At 42.9% G+C, this 13,965-nt stretch overlaps 1 protein-coding gene across 3 annotated transcripts; it reads right to left on the minus strand.

The window, feature by feature from the left end:
• Nucleotides 1–3,221: 3,221 nt before the first annotated feature.
• Nucleotides 3,222–9,419, minus strand: LOC109469259 (brachyury protein homolog 1). Of its 3 annotated transcripts, none has more exons than XM_019767741.1 (7): nucleotides 8,929–9,419; nucleotides 8,175–8,439; nucleotides 6,753–6,896; nucleotides 6,389–6,450; nucleotides 6,146–6,201; nucleotides 5,707–5,874; nucleotides 3,222–4,594 (listed from the first exon to the last, which is right to left on the minus strand). In XM_019767741.1, the coding sequence occupies exons 1-7, from the start codon at nucleotides 9,138–9,140 to the stop codon at nucleotides 4,155–4,157; spliced, it is 1,347 nt and encodes a 448-aa protein (XP_019623300.1). In that variant the 5' UTR covers nucleotides 9,141–9,419; the 3' UTR covers nucleotides 3,222–4,154. The 3 variants fall into 3 exon arrangements, with proteins under 3 accessions (XP_019623300.1, XP_019623302.1, XP_019623301.1); XM_019767743.1 differs by having other exon boundaries at nucleotides 3,223–4,594; nucleotides 6,146–6,198; XM_019767742.1 differs by having other exon boundaries at nucleotides 4,155–4,594; nucleotides 6,753–6,893; nucleotides 8,929–9,333.
• Nucleotides 9,420–13,965: the final 4,546 nt, after the last annotated feature.

A 13,965-nucleotide genomic window follows, 5' to 3' on the forward strand; every position in this document is an offset into this window, starting at 1 on the left:
GAAAAGGTATATTAATTGTTTTTTCATTCCTTATCATTGTTATAACTTGTATATAAATGTCACAATTAGACATAATCAAGCACTTGTAAATTATAAGTAACATTGTTTCCCTCTCTGTTTTTTTGCAGTGTTGTACCGCAGCTTTGAAAAACAGACCCGTTGCAATGTAAGGGAATGAACATGTGTTTCAGCTTCTTCCCCGCCTGCACCTGTGTTAATATTGACACTGTTAATTGAGCTCGCTACTTTTGCCTACGGCTATTTGTCCACTGCGACTAAAGCCCGAGCGTTGGTGGGCACAACCGAGTACTTGTTTCAGAATGTCTTCCACATAATCCCCAACAATATTGTGTTTTGTACTATCCATAAATCAAAACTTTTGGACTATATATAGCATATTCCACATGTCTTTGATACATAATAAAACATGTACTCGCTCGACCTTCTAACCTGTAAATGCGACCCTATAGTTTCTTCTTCGTTCCTGATATTTTACGCATATACCATGTAGCTTCTAACGGTCCATACATGGTAATGTATCGTTCAACAGGTTCCTGTGAAGAAAGTGGGAAGTTTTGGCGTGTTTCTGGTAGATCGGTATTTAGTATTTTAACTGTGAGGTGCGACTGTTTCTAATGGGCGTTTCAGTGAGGTGAAGTTTGATCGTGAAAGTTTGCGATCATCAAACTGTTAAAAACCAACCCCTCCACTTGAACGAAACTCATGGTACGAAAACAGTGTACATTTTGTACTAGAGTGGTCCTACTAAGACAAAGTTTTGCTTTACTTAAGACTTGAATCTCGAAGACATGAGAAAAAGAAGACATTCCTCCAAAATGCGAAATTGCAAACGCTGAACGAGTCAATTAAAACTGAATATGGAGATCAAGAATTTTGACTATGTCTGAAAGCTAAAGTTGTAAATATCACATTACCACACATTTCCAAACGTATACGAATGAAAGCTCGCTATGTAATTCAAAAATTTCTCAGTTATGTCAGGGTGTGCCAGTATGCTCTAAGAGGAATGGCAAAGATGTACCAGCATATTCTTTATAAAGCCGAAAGTACGTACCCTCAAATTTCAGGTCAATTTTCGTTATTCCTGTCAGTAAAAAGATATAAGAAAGAGTTGTCGTTTATCTTGCGTAGAGAAAATATTGATAGTCTTAAGGTCCCTGAAAACCTAGGCTTATGGTCCATGCAATGGTAGCCTGTACCAGGCTTCAGAGGCGCCTGGAAAGAGTAGAAATTCGCTATGATACTAGTAGTGATAGCCCGCTAAATGACTACAGTTTGCCGCTCCATCTAGCCGACTCTGAAGCCTGATAGAGGCTAGTTTCCCCTGCTCTCCCGTGCCTGCAGTTGGAGACTACCTCCGTCCTGCCAGTCCCCATCTGTTGTTGGTAAACCCACCGGCGGCCACGCTTGTTTGTCGTCACCGCGGACCCGCTAGCAAGGTGCGAACGAGGTCAAACAAACGTCAATCATATACAAAGAAGTGTGCAAACGTCATCAAGGCCCCCGAACTCCGCACGTCGTTAGCCTGTAAGGTTATCCCAGGGATTCATCGTGAAAAACAACTTCTTTTATATACAGTCGATTAGCGAGGAAGCTGGGCACACGGAAGGCAGTGGGGGACTTAATTAGACACTGCTAATTGATTAGAACATGAAGCGTGTATGAAGATGCTCCCTTGGGAAACTAGCCAGAGATGTCAATATCAAGTTAAATGTCTCTAGAGAGGACATCTACACCTATTCACGGGAGAGACCTGTGGGTATAAAGCGCATACGTAGAACAATCCATAGAAAGAAGGCAGGGACAAGATAGAACAAAGGGACGACCCGCCTCGCACCTTGTAATAATGCATGAACACGTCCAGTGCTTTGTTAACCACGCTCCGCATGGACATGTGAAGTTGTGCCGACATATGTCGTACTGAGGGGCGGTTCGGGGCATATCAAAGGCACGAATTTGTCCCGACATTTGCACGACAGTGTAAGGACGGACGGCCAAGAGCGCACATAGATGGGGGAAGAGCGATGTGTTTGTTAACATCTGACCCTGGTTATCCGTTTGCACTTGACTGGTTAAAACAATAGTCCAACATAATTTCTGAAGTCACTCATTCACCATATTTTCTTTTTGTATGGACGAATCTATCGTGTCCATGTCCAAGACAGAACTGGCAGTTTCGAAATCAAAACAAACCAGGAACATAAAGAGAAAATGACGACCTTTGTTTCAACATGTAGGTGCAAAAATAGACGCTTTCGGGAAATAAATAGTTTTAATTCTTCTAAGATTTTCAATTCTTCTTGTCAAAGGTTCCAATTTTAACAAATGCCGATTTTCTTGCATACGTTGCCTTATCATATAACTCACAAGGAATTATCGCAACATGAATTGACAGAAAATCTCTTATTCCCTTTACGTTAAGGTCTGGAAATACAAAAAAAATCTTTCCCATCACACCTACTGACACGGGTTGCCGTAGCCCTCCTACTCTTCAAGCAGAGGTTTGGGTTTTGGGTTATTTTTGGCGTGTCTTTAGGCTTTTATATCGGGGTTTCTTTTTTGTGAAAAAAATTCCAGTGCAAAAAAAAGAAACCCCGATTAAAAAAAGCCTAAAAGCACGGCAAAAATAAGCCAAAACCCAAACCTTTGCTTGGAGACTAGCCCTCCCAGGGAGTATTTTTGCCCACATCTGGTATTGCGCAAGTGGCCCACGCACCGTACCCTCCAGGTGTGAGCAATAAACTTTATCAATTTCTAAACGAACAAGGGTTAGTGTCAACCAGATTATCTCTTAATCTCTTGTATGTGCGATACAATTGTATGTCGCTGTCAACAAAATCCCCGCACGGCATTTCTCGAATTCCCCGGGGAAACTTTGCTCGCAGATCCCCACTTCAGACTTCATGCCAACGGAATAACGCGAGTTACTTCAGAAATGCCCCCCGAATTCGTGGCCCTTGTTTAGAAACAGTGCCAGTATGTCTACTTGACCCGCTTCATTCTTGAAAGTCCAATTACTTTGAATTGAAGTATCGGCAAACAAAGCCAGTATTTTGTACCCTATCGCGAAGTGTAAATATGAAGTAGGGGTCGGGTGAGCACTGCACCTGCGAGGGAGCAGAGAGATCGCAAACACACCCGCCGCACAAACTACACAAACATGTCACAACGATGGGACTTCTTTCTGTACCAAACAAACTGCACAGCATACGTCTTTATTAACTCTCCTTTTTCTGACAACAGGTAGAAAAGCTACGTTTACAAAAGGTACGACACAACAGCTGATTGTCCCTTCGCAATTCTCGAGTGTTCTTGTCGCCAAGCTGATACTGAAATACAAAAGTGACGGAAGTTTTTCTCTTGGCACTGGGTGTAAAACCAGACTGTGGCAGCTTTTATCAGAAGTGTCTCGCGTATTGGTGTGAATCACCTGTTATAGAGAGGCTTAAAAGTTCAAATAGCCGGCAGGTGTTTTAACACGTGCCTTAAGTGCTGGCTTGCTATCTGTTTGTCTGCACAATTAAGGGTAATCCAGGTAAGTAACAGGTTGACGAGTTAGTCAGGCGAGCAGCGTAATTTACTACTTCCGATAATACTAGTAAGTGGTGTAAAATCTCACCCAAACTGTACAACTATATACAGATAATACAACAAGCGAGGGTACGAAATATCGATAAATAAGAAATGCTCTTGGGCTTTCTTTAAATACAAACGTTTCTTCCAAAAATACTCATTTTTTAATAAAATCTACGGTTCATATAGATAACAAAGCTAGCAACAGACCACAGCTTTGGTAAAAATTATGTACATGTAATAATACAATCTTGAATCTGTCTGACAGCACTTCCGCAACAAACTACCTGAGAAGGGACATTACTCCAGGTTTTAAATGTACAAAAGTTGGGGTCAAAAACTCCAACCTTTAGCCTGGGAGCCATCCATTTTTCGGGGTAGCGAGTGCAATAAGGTACCCCTTTACACGTATACAAAATGGGTGGCACCCAGGCTATCAAACCTGGGTATCTTTGGCAAGATGAAGCAAAGCGCATGCATTTTTTACAACTATAAAATAGAGCTTATATTGAATTTGCACAATATTTTTCAGTCTTTCTGAGTGGCTCGGACTTTCTGTTTTACAGTGAAGGTGGAGTCATGGGGCTCCAGTTGTTGGCGGGTATCCTTGTCTGCGTGGCGGGCGGGGTAGTGGAGTGGCCATACCCGCTGTCCGTGGAAGACACCTCGTGCGAGTCGTGGTACACCGGAGAGCTGGACGCCGTGGTCGGCACCGTGCAGGTGGGGATGGAATGGTAGGGCGCAGGCGCGGTGGTCCTCAGGAACTGGTGCGGCAGACCCGTGCCCATGGTGCCGGACATGTGCGTCTGCGCATGCGTGGTGGGCGTCAGGTTGTTGTTGGAGACGGACCAGAGGTTGGGGTACTGCGCGTGCGTGGATGTGGTGGTGTGAGGCATGGCTGACATGGACAGCATGTTGTGTGTGGAGACAGGCAGGCCGGACCAGTTGTCGTGCGTCGGCATCATGGGAAGGCTGGCAGCCGTGTCGTGGCCGTAGTTCGCTGAAGAGAAAAACAACAAAACGGGTGTAAAAATACAGATAAACAACCATCTATTAACAGATAAAGATCGACCTGTTATCAGACGTCAATTTTCAGGGCGGATACGTGACGTCATGGTACAAGACCACCAACGCATCAGAACAAGGAACGTCCCATCCTTTCTCACGAAACATCAAAGTCATTTCCAAAACCACAGAATTGTCAATCACTGAAACAAAACCCAGTCTGCCGCCGTGTGTAAGGACCATCACGGTCGCTTCCTCGTTTGACTAAGAGCCGAGTCGGGAAAGACAAAAGCCGGGATGATGGGAACATGTCCAGACGTCTCCGGGCCTGAATGGTGCCCAGCCTCCGTTAATGTACCTGGTAATTTGTTGTGTCTATATCGGACCAAATAACCGTCATTAAAAGACCCTTTCTGCTGACGTTTAGTGCTTGAGTAGTGGGTCGGGCCGCTCCTAACAAATTATGCCACTTCCTATCGACTTCAAAACCACCTTTCGTCAGGATAATTGGGAACAGAAAAATGCGCAGCAATTCTGTTGAATTATTGTAAGAGATTCTAATAGTTCGCAACGCGATGTGCATTATATTCTCTGGGGTTTTAAGTCTTGACATTGGAATAATATTCTTGTATTAGAACCAACTTTTTACGGGCAAAATACATAAAACTCGGCGTTTAATGATATCAAGATGATGTGAAGGTAACAACCTCTCGGCTTTCCCGTTTTAGTACCCTGTCCTATAAAACGTTTAGCTTGGGCAGTTCATACTGACATACTCAGTAATAAAACAGAATACGGTACATTGTTCAATCTTTGAAATCTCCTTGAACAGACCAAAGTTAACCGACGGGCATTAATTTCGCCATTATGAATGTCGGATGATGTCAAAGACAAGTCGAGGAAGAAACCACAAGTTGCATGAAACCGACTCGCATACCAGAACTTCGTAAAACAAATTAAACAGCCTTGTCATTAGCTAAGAACGGCATTGTACTAACCGATAGGAAACACGACAACATGCCTTTCTGCCGAGCTCTGGCGCCCTCAAATATTGTAAACTTTCCCGGTAAACAGCCAACAACATGTTCTGAGAAATGATGGACTTACTTGGAGGCGAGCTTCTCTGGTACGGGTGCGGGTAGGGCGCCGAGCGGTGGTTCCTCAGAGTACTGTATCTATCACAGCCGTGACTGGGCAGGCCGAGGGACGGGGCGAACTGGTGAGGGTTGGGCGGCGGGCAGATGGGACCTGTACCGGGCAGGAACCAGCCTCCGACTGGAGAGAGATACAGGCGGATTTTGTTTGAGCATTGTTGCCTGTCGAGGTTTTCTAAATCCTCATAGACATAGTTTAAAATAATTATTCAATAAATCAAAGAAACATATCTTTTGTACATCCTTTTATATGTGATTGCTAGGTATAACTTTGGAGTGAATTTTGTTTTACAATGGCAAAGTGTCGAGCGCTCTTTCCAAACAATTTAGGCAATGAATACACACGTATATTACTTGTAAGTTGATATACAATGTAAGCAAACCACACTTACGTTGGGAATATTGTGGTTGATCTTGCAAGTCTTCTAATCCGTCCTTTCCATCACTTCTGTCAATAAAAAATAGCATCAGGGAAATATACTATGAAAAAATGTTTCTCATAACTACACACGTCACGTTAAGGTGTTATTATAACAAGGAGCATAACATTTTATTTAGTCTCAGTTAAACAATAGAAATTCATACACTGTACTATAGTATGACGTTGCAAGTCCGAAAAGTTTCAGAATAGTTACCTTTCTTTTGCGTCCAAGAAAGCCTTGGCGAAAGGGTTGTACTTGATCTTCAGAGCTGTGATCTGAGAAAAAAATAAGAACAGTGTAAGAAGAAATAGTAAGAAAGAAGTAGTAAAGAACTTTTGTGTCTTTAACATCGTTTACATGATCCGAAAAGATATATTGAATATATACTGTAATACGAAGTTAACCTCATTGGTAGTACATTGTACATGTACTTACACAATAGATTACAAAAAGGCATGACCAAAATTAGCAACTTGTGAAACATTTTACATACAACCAATAAAGATATTAGAGTGTTAAGTGCTTCGTGGATGAAAAATAAAGGTACATGTATATAGATGTATAAGGATGTTCTCACCTCTTCATTTTGGTACGCAGTAACTGCTATGAACTGTGTCTCCGGGAAGGTGTGTGTACTGATCATGCGCTGGTTATCCGGCCCGCCCACCTTGATGATGTGAAGTCTGGGCTCGTACTTGTGAAGACTGTTCAACATGATCTGCTATAACAAAACACAGGGCAGACAACGGGTTAGAAACCGTCTCATACATGTAATATAATATATATTCATACTCATAATCATATACCTACTGGTTTTTCGAGAAGACGACATGTAAGAAGCCAAAGAAAATTAATAAAACTCTTATGATTTTGTGACCGAAAATTCAATGACATTTTAGAATTCTAGTAGACGTAAAGCAAAATACAAATGTATAACAAAGTGTGATACTGAAACATCTTTAGTGTTCTCATATCATAAACTCAGTTTGGGTTACCGGAAGATTATGTTTTGTCCATAAAAACAAGTTAGAAATAGCAAAGCCCTAAAATGTGGCAATGAAGCTGGCGGAAAACTTTCAAAAAACATGCTTCTACCTTCAGGTCTATTTCTCCGTTGTTTAGCTTTATGCCTCTACTATATGCATGTACTTGCTAAGTATTTAGCATCAACCCCGTTGTAACATGTATAATGTATACATGTACATGTAGATTTTAGCGCGTCCACAATGGGTGTAATGAACTGTTCATGTTTAATCATATGTAATGGACTAGGCAGGGTAACAGGTATACTATAGACCCTGACATGTAACACAATTATGATAATAACATCAGAAAAACGTGTCGCCACGTGCCGAACACAATACTACACGTCTCACAACAGTCACAACAAAATCCCACACTAATTAGTATACAATATGGCTGTGAGAGGTTGGGCAATTAGGTAAGCCTGCACGGATGTAAATTTTATACAGAGGATATAATGTGTCAACGTATAGACCAGACAAGAAGTACAGTTGAAAGGACCGGATTAGAATGATTTTACCTGCACTGTACGTTTTGTAGGATTTTAATAGGATTCGAACTTTTATCGAGTTAATTTTCAGGACCTACAGCTGTCCACTTTTAGGCTAGATGCTGTCTGTCAAATTTATGAAAGCTAGGGGCGAATATATCTTAATATCGCGAGAAGAAAAGGACACTTCGTCCCAATTAAAGACAATGACAATGACAAAAAAAATGAAAAAGCTTACATAATATTATTTGTAAAAGCTTACAATGACAAAAAAATGAAAAAGCTTACATTGTATTCCGTAGCAGTTCTTAAAGTCTCTTGTTCCACTTCTCACCATAATTTATCAGCTTGAGCTACCTGCATGCTCTTTCTATACATTGTTTCCTGCTGCAAATTATAGCCCTCGGGCATGAACTTGCAAACACTAGTAAATTATTATAACCTATAATAGTAGGAGATTGAAAGAGTGGAATTCTGCTAGCTTACCTGTCCACCTCCGTTGAGTTTGTTGGTGAGTTTGACCTTGCTGAAGGACACAGGTGATTTCATCCAGTGCGCGCCGAAGTTGGGCGAGTCCGGGTGGATGTAGACGCAGCTCGGCACGGACGGCTCGGGCTTGCCGCCGGGAACCCACTCGCCGTTGACGTACTTCCAGCGGTGGTTGTCGGCGGCCGTGAAGTCCAGCAGGAAGGAGTACATGGCGTTAGGGTCCAGTCCGGACACGTTCACCTTCAGCACGGGGAACATGCGTCTGGGAGGGGAGAACCAATACATACTAGTATTAGTATTACCACCGTTATAAAAACATAGTTTCATGCTTCAAGATTTCTTAGCCTGGATGCCATCCGTTTTGTAACGGGGCTCCTTGCACTCGCTGACCCGAAAAAAAATGGGTGCAATAATTTCTGGGCAGTGTAACTTGCAAGGAACCCCGTTACAAAACGAATGGCACCCAAGCTATATATTTCTTGTAGTCATGAACCTGGACTTTTAAAAGGTTGTATATCATATGCATATCGTATTGTGATACACACATCATGAATATATCTATATGTCGATGACATAACACCAGAACGTTAGGTATCAGTTACAACACACCGGTAAGTATTTTGTGGTAAAAAAATCTCATACAGGTGTTAGTTATGACTCGCACTTCACACCGATGGACTAGCACAGAACAACACACACAGAACAACAAGTAATAGCAAGACGTTGAAAAAGGGATCAAAACAGTATGTACCTTCCGTTTTTTGTGACGATCATCTCGTTGGTTAAGGCGTTGAACTTGTCCCACAGAGGTTTTTCTTCCAGAGATATCTTCAGGTCGCGCTCGGTCGGGTCGCCCTTCTCCGACCCCGCCGAGATCTCGCTCTCCACGGCGCTGAGGAGGTGGCTCACCGAGAACTGGTCCGGCGTCGCCGCGGTCTGCTTCATCGTCTCCGCCGAACTCATCTGTACGTGTGCGCTGGTCTCCGCGCGAGGCGTGCGTTCTCGACCAAAAACGTTTCGAAAAGTGTCGAGAAAACTCTCACGTTCTCACGAAGGAAAGACTGGGTGAAAGAATTAGCACTGCAGCGGTATTTATGCACGGTGTGTGTGTGTATGGAGGGAAGATACCGGCGGGGAAGCACAGGTTCGCCTTTGTCACTCGCCGGCCGCTAATGTATGCGCAGGGCTGCCCGGAGTGTGGTCGCTAACTCAAGCCGCGCCCCCTACCGGACAACTGCCGCTCTTGATTGGTGTGCAAAAGTGTGACGTGATGAAATATCACTTTTGTCCCTTGCTTTTGCCCGGCCAAGGTGGCCGACGTAAATGTTTCTTTCCTGTTCTATTTTCCTGTGGTAAAATCGCCGTCAAAACTTACAAATAGATACTGACGACCCAAAGTTATACGCCTAAACTTTGAAATTATTCTTCTGAAGTTTTAAAACAACAAAATAACACAAAGGTTGTAAAAATTATCACTTCTCTACATGCGTCAAAGATGAAATAGATCCTTTGAGATATGAATTACAGCTTATGAAATTTTCAGTATTTTGTTGCCCTTTCCCCGTAGCTCCTGTCATCACCGTCCCTTTGTCGGTTGTACGACGCCTTTGTCATGCATGTCCCTGTCATCCTGTCACTTTGTCGCCGCTAGTTGACGGCAAAGTGCCAGTCATCTGGACTTGGCCGTTCTCATTAGCCGGTCCCGCGGTGAATCTGACCCGGCTGTGAGAAACTTCGCACTTGTCGTCCCCCTGACAAATCCACGGAACCAGGCAACTTCTCCAACCGCTTTTCCCGTTTCCACACTTCTGCTGACGTTACAAGTAGCCTCCAATCCTAACAGCTGTGTGTTTTTTTTTCTTTCCTCATCTGTAACAAAAACTACCAACATACATGATGCACTCTCACGGGCCTGACATGCCGGCCTCCTTGTTTGTTTACAAACAGTTCTCAGGAAGCTGAGATATTGTCGCTATTGTGGTCTTTATGGCGCACAACAAAGCAACAATAAAATGTCAAGTGGCGGATAATCAGCTGAAGTAAAATTGTCCCGCTCTTGTGAAGTTTGCGGGTCCCACTTTTCAAATCCCTTCCGCACGCTTACCGATATAGCGTTAGGAGATCTCAGTTGTGTGATATCATGGATTTAAAAGACCTCCATGGTGATATCTACTACATGTGTATATGTAAGAAAAATGCTAGAAAATGTAAGAAAAGTTGGGTTCTACCTAGTTTGGCTTTGATAGATTAAAGACGCCAATCATACCTTTGTAGTTGGGGGAATACAGAACAGTCGTATTGTCTGCAATGAAAAAAATCCAGTGCGAAAAAGAACCCCCAACAAAAAACCATAAAAGACGCCAAAAATAAGCCACCATGCCAGAAATCATCTTTTTTCTAGTTCTCACGATCTCACTTCATAACGACACAGGGGGTGGTCACTTTGGACACATATCCACCAGGATACTCCTACTCCACAAGCAGGGTCTCGATAATAGCTGTCAGCGTGTGACGGGAGTTTGTTCCGCCCCATCAACCTCCCCACCCCCCACCCCTCCTTCCCAGAGACCCCCTCCCCCTCTCACGGTAGGAGCCCTACTACCTTTTCCTGTGCACGTGTCCTCCCTTTCCTCTGGTCCTGATGTCCTTTGTAATATAACCTAGTTGTCTACAATAGGGAAAACCTTGTTCTTAGCCTCTACCAGGCTTCAGAAGTGCCTGGAAATAGTAGAAATTGACTACTTGTGTATATGCAGATAACACCACTAAAGGAGTGCAGTTTGCCGCTCTGTACTCTTAATAGTGGACTGATTCCCTCGGCATGTTATCTGTCTTGTCTATTGACCAAGGCATCTACTCTTTTCAGCCACTTCTAAAGACTGGTAAAGGCTAAGCCTGGTAGAGGCTACCTTGGTCTGACATAACTTCTATTTGCCAAACTTCGTTCAGCAGGATGTGAGTGAAAAACGAACAACTTTGAACTATCTCCTTGGTCTCACCAAGGACATTATAGAGAGCTTTAATGTATAATGTCCTTAGTCTCACTCAAGTTTTCCTTTGTAAATTGTATGGTATTTTGTTGATTTCCCCGCTTCAGAGACCTAAACCAACGTGACCCTTCTTTTGAACGTTGTCCTCTGATTGCAACGATGCAAAATAACGTCATCTGTTTACAAGGTACGAAAATAAACCCGTGTACCAGTCAGCCCGGGGACTATCACATCAGACGATACAGGAACCCGAGCCCTGTCCGCCCGCCATGGCGTTACCATGGTAACCGTGTTGACCGTCCCATCACGAGAGATGAAAGTGTTGCTAAACCAGGTCCCAATTTACCGTCACTTTCTCCTCTCCAAATATTGAACTTTCGCAAAAAGGCGCCAAAACGGACGCTGGTGTCAAAGTTCTGAGTCATGTTGCGATCAGGGTGGGGTAGGGAGGAAGTGTTCTCACAGCGCCCGCGATTTCAAAGTAGTTTGGGAGGCAGAGATTTGAATTTATATTGTTCCTCCAGAAAAAAATGTGACTGAAAATTAAACCCTTTTGTATCACGAGAATATCCCACCAACGTTGGGTTTGATCCACAAGCCTCATATTTCGTGTCGTCTCATATTTCTCGTTCTTTCAAACTGGAAATATTTTGTACCATCTTTCACAACTGAAGGCCTTCTATTAAAAAGATGTCATGCCTTCTATCTTGTTTCTTCACCTCGTGTTGAAAAACACGTCCTTGTTTTCTTTTATCACTTGTCTGTAGTAACATGCACCTGCAAAGGCAACACTATATACCTTTCTCGGATATCTGACGATGATAGTAGTACATAGGTGTCAGGAAAATGTCTCGATTTCAAGAGAAGAAGCCGGGAGAACGTCACACATGGCCACCAATGGGTTCAGGACAACTTCGCACCAGTTTGGCACCGACACCGTCGCTGGAAACTACAGGCTTCCATGCTATTGTGAAATGTTCGGAAACATGTTTGAAATGGGGGAGGGGAGCGGTCACGTACGGAGTAATATGAATATGTGTATTAGTGGCATAAGGTGTGTGCAAATGCCTTGATATATTTGGGGGTTGGGAACAATCGCTACCATAAATGCTTGAAATGTTTATGATGTGCAGATAAAATGTTGGTGGAACCAAGGAGGTTTAGATTAGAAACGAAAGGGAAAAAACATCCACATACACTTCATGTATCTGTACATCCCTCCCAATCTCCAACCAGATGGATGCTAAACCGTTATGTTTTGAGAACTTCTTCTGTGTCAACCCAAGAAGGTTAAGAATCTACTAAGGACTACTAACTCCTTGGTCAAACTTTACCTCCTCAAGGATACAAAAATGGTCGACTATCCCCTACCCTGAACGATCATGTATGTGTACTTTAACTACTTATGATTTTTTATGATAGTTTATATGAAATTGCAAAATTATTTTACGACATTTGTTGTCGCGTGATGTCAGATAGATGTGAATTTCTGACGTTTTGGCGCGAATGGCGCGAGTGTGCTCCCCGACATGAAAAGCGCCACCGCCATGTCGCACCCTCCCGAAAACTGTCGTCTGACAAATATTAGATTTTCTCTCAGGCTTCCCACCCTGACCCCGGGTCATGCTGGTGTACAAATCACAGACACGACTTACTCCACTCCTAACCTCCCTCAGTTCTGGCTATAATAGCCGCTATATATAGTATTAAAGGCATGTCAGACCTGTAGACAACAGAGCGCATACGTTCTCTACTGTTTATGTCAAGAACTGTGATGGTTTTATTCAAAATGGTTGCCGAGAAATCAAAATGTTTATGACCATGGAGCTATAACAAATAATAGCTCCATGTTATGACTAAACACAGCCAAAAGCTTATCAATAGCTATAAGTCGATCTTTTCGATTTCAATCTCTACAAAGGAATGACCTCAAGAAACATACAGCGGGTTTTAATTAAGATTGAATATGATATTCAATGAATATAGAGCGCTAGCCTGAGTGCCATCCTGTCTGTATACTGGAATTTAAAAATGGGAGCCTCAGTAATGGGCCGGTATACAAATAAGATGGTACTGAGTGCCAAGTGAAGTTCTGGATTAGGCTAGGCCAGGCGGATGTTTCATCGAGCCTGCCAGGAAAGAGACGTATCACAACACTTCAAGTAATTGAAATGAAATTAGCAGAAGGGTTTACCCTTTCATCATTTTGGTAAATTTTAGCCAAGCCTTGATCAGTTGACGTATCGAGTACAAAAAAGGAGAAGTTGTATCGGTCATATCTTTTTCAATTTCAATAAAACCTTGTCGACCCTCCTTCTACAAGACGGGAAAGTCATATCAAACGCTTTCCGCCACGCGCCACTTTCTGACAGTCATTTCTTTCTTCCCACCACAAATATTGAACCTTCACAAAAGCCCGCGAAAACGACCTGTGGGCCAAACCAACACATCGTTTTGCGCTGATTTATTCCGGATCTAGTTACCACTAAAGGCCCGTGTTCCTGAAAGTTGTAACCTAAAACGGAGGGAAATTTAACTAGGAGTAACACCATATTTTCGCACAGAGGTGTTTGCAGTATCTACATTGATAAATACACCTGCAAACGATTTCTGGGGTTACTATCGGTGATAGTAGTACTTAGGTGTTAGTTAGATTGTTTTTATTTTCAGCACAAGAAGCCAGGAGAACGTCACACATGGCCACCAATGGCTTCATGACAACTTCGCACCAGTTTGGCACCGACAATGTTAGCAGAACCATTGGATTAAGTCGTCTGAAATGTCGGGTGATCGGTACA

This window comes from Branchiostoma belcheri, unplaced genomic scaffold (assembly GCF_001625305.1).
Source record: "Branchiostoma belcheri isolate BF01 breed outbred unplaced genomic scaffold, Haploidv18h27 scaffold20, whole genome shotgun sequence".
Taxonomy (NCBI): domain Eukaryota; kingdom Metazoa; phylum Chordata; class Leptocardii; order Amphioxiformes; family Branchiostomatidae; genus Branchiostoma; species Branchiostoma belcheri.

What these genes read in the sequence shown, in the direction of transcription:
- LOC109469259 (XM_019767741.1), bottom strand. Translation starts at nt 9,140, where the DNA reads ATGAGTTCGGCGGAGACGATGAAGCAGACCGCGGCGACGCCGGACCAG. An exon ending in CTGCGTACCAAAATGAAGAG is followed by an intron (nt 6,451 to 6,752) that starts GTGAGAACATCC and finishes TTTTTTTCTCAG; the next exon opens with ATCACAGCTCTGAAGATCAA. An exon ending in TCAACCACAATATTCCCAAC is followed by an intron (nt 5,875 to 6,145) that starts GTAAGTGTGGTT and finishes ATCTCTCTCCAG; the next exon opens with TCGGAGGCTGGTTCCTGCCC.